This window comes from Microtus ochrogaster, chromosome 2 (assembly GCF_000317375.1).
Source record: "Microtus ochrogaster isolate Prairie Vole_2 chromosome 2, MicOch1.0, whole genome shotgun sequence".
NCBI lineage: Eukaryota > Metazoa > Chordata > Mammalia > Rodentia > Cricetidae > Microtus > Microtus ochrogaster.
In genome coordinates, this window is record NC_022010.1 from 49509450 (window position 1) to 49511877 (window position 2428).

Sequence of the window (2428 nt, forward strand, 5' to 3'; positions counted from 1 at the left end):
CCACTAAATATTCTTTTGGTGTTATAAATAATGAGCAAAATAATGTCTATTAAATTAATCACAGAAAAATATATATTTCAATATATTTCATATGTTCTATGTACAGTCTCTCTCTAGATTTTTTAGCTTAAAGGTTCTTATGGATCGTCCATTTAAAGAATTACTGGTGTACGGGGGAGGTGGAGGGCACACTTGCTATTGGTTGTGTATGAGGATCAGAGGATGATTTCATGGAGTCTCTCTACTTATGTAGGCTCCAGGGATGGAACTCAGATCACAGGACTTGCCCAGCAAGCATCTTTACTTGTGGTGCCATATCACTGGCCCCAAGTAACTTCAAAACGTCAGCATTGATTAAAGACAAGTACAGTTACTTCTAATTTCACAACCACCTGAAATATCTAGTGTATCCAAAGAAAATCTCCCCTAAGGGCCTTAGAGTTCTGAGTATGGTGTGAGCGACCCCAATCTAACTGGGCTTTAGAGAGAACAGGTTTCCTAACTTGTCATTTAGATCACATGAGGCAAATCCAATCCACCAGAGAAGCACAAACCCTACCCAGGACAAAGAAAAAGGCACTTCCATTGGAAAGAGTTTCACCAGGCTGGGAGCCCCCTGATTAGTTAGTGTTAGAACTGCCAGGCCTCACAGAGGCCATCTTTCCGTTTCCTGGGACTCCCAACAAGTGCCAGCAGGGACCCAACAAAGGCAGGCTCACTGGGGGAGTCTGGGCTCTTCTGTGGGCTTACCTTAGCCGCTGGATGTTTGAGGTGACGCCCGAGAGACGGTAGATTCCATCCACAATGCCGTGAGTCTCTATAAATTCGGCACAGCTCTTCAGCACATATGGAACTGTGGACGAGAAGAGAAGAACAGCCGATATTAGACGGAAATCTGTTCTGTAGAGATTTCTCCCTCACACTGCAGGTAAATTCAAAGAGAAACAGGTTGGGATTCAGGATAGCTACAAGCGGGGACAATTGCTCCTTTATTTATTAGTAAAGTTAATAAAGTTTCAAATTCTCATGTCTTTGAGGCCCAGTGGGTGTGGTGGTGCACATCTGTAATCTGAACACTGGGGAGTCCAGGGTCATCTTCAGTTGCACAGTAAATTTGAGGATAGCCTGTTTCATACAAACACACAAACAAATAAAACAACCCCCATCTTCATATGTCTTAAGAATGTTTTTTCCTTCCTGTGTGTAACTGATGCATGCCCTCATTTAAAAGGTGAGAACCCCAGTCCTTTCTTCTAGTCGTTTATTTAAATGGGTCATCTATAAAAGGGTCTGCTCTCTTGTATTTGCATCCCGCCCCCAGGTTCAGAGCCCCCTAGTGGTAGGGAATGGCTGTGCGGGTTTTCTCCCGGGTTGACGCTGAGTGACGGAATGACACGTGTCTTTTGAGATGCACAGTAAGTTATTTCTACCTGGGTCCCTTGACCAGTGTGCCTGAGGTCCCCTTGTGAGAGTGTGGTGAATGGTGACTTGGTGTGGGATAGCCCAAGTCTCAGACTAAAGTGTTTTATGGTTGCTGGATACCTAAGGGTGACTGACATAGGTACTCCATGAACTAAGGATTGGTTAGTGTTGTGCTACCCCTCCCAACACACACCCAATCCTTTCTTGGATTGAACTAATGCCAATTCATTCTTGTTTATTGCACAAGCTTCCTCCTAAATGCAAGTTCATACTGGACTGGATCTTTCTCATTTTTAGATAGGGCATTGATAGCTAGGCCAGGTTAGCCTTGAACTCATCAAGCTTCCCAAGTATTGGGCTTAGGCAACCACCACCACATCTGTCTTAGATCAAACCTTTGTCTTGGTAATACTAGTCGTTCAAATCCAACATTCTACCTAGACACAAAGTATTGGTTCAATAGTCTCATTATTGCTACGGGTGCTGGAGGATCTAACCCAGCGCTGCTTGGATACAAGGCATGAACTCTGTCACTACGCCACAACCTCACCCACTGACAACGTCTTTGAAGCATTTCCTTTCTCTTGCTGTTTTCAAATAATTGTAAGTTAGGACCTTACTCAAGTCCATCATTCTTAAAAATACCCTGCCCATCCCTACAGGCGAACGCATACCAGAGCCTCTCCCTTCAACAACACATCCTTATTCTGTTCATGGCTTATCCTGCAAGACGGGAATTGGGGAGAAGCTTCCAGTTAACCCAGGTACAAAAAAGTCAGGGAGTGGATTTGGGGTTGGAAATATCAGAGACCAGAGACCGAAGAGGTGGATCCACTTCCTGTGAGTGAGTCGAGGGCAGGGGTGGGGTGTGTGGGCAAACCAGACTCCCAGATCCTTCTCCCATCTCTGAGCAGAAAAGGTACAGTTGGATCTGCTTTATTGTATAGGAACTTTGCTAAGTCTGTGTGTCTTACCCTAAAGAGAGAAACACAAAGAATGCCAGTGC

At 44.6% G+C, this 2428-nt stretch overlaps 1 protein-coding gene across 1 annotated transcript in view; it reads right to left on the minus strand.

Moving 5' to 3' along the window:
• Arhgap31 (Rho GTPase activating protein 31) overlaps positions 1-2428 on the minus strand; it is a 110500-nt gene that overhangs the window by 35660 nt on the left and 72412 nt on the right. The window contains exon 2 of the mRNA XM_005344987.3: positions 751-853. Coding sequence (XP_005345044.1) covers positions 751-853 — 103 coding nt within the window. The remainder of the gene's footprint in view (positions 1-750; positions 854-2428) is intronic.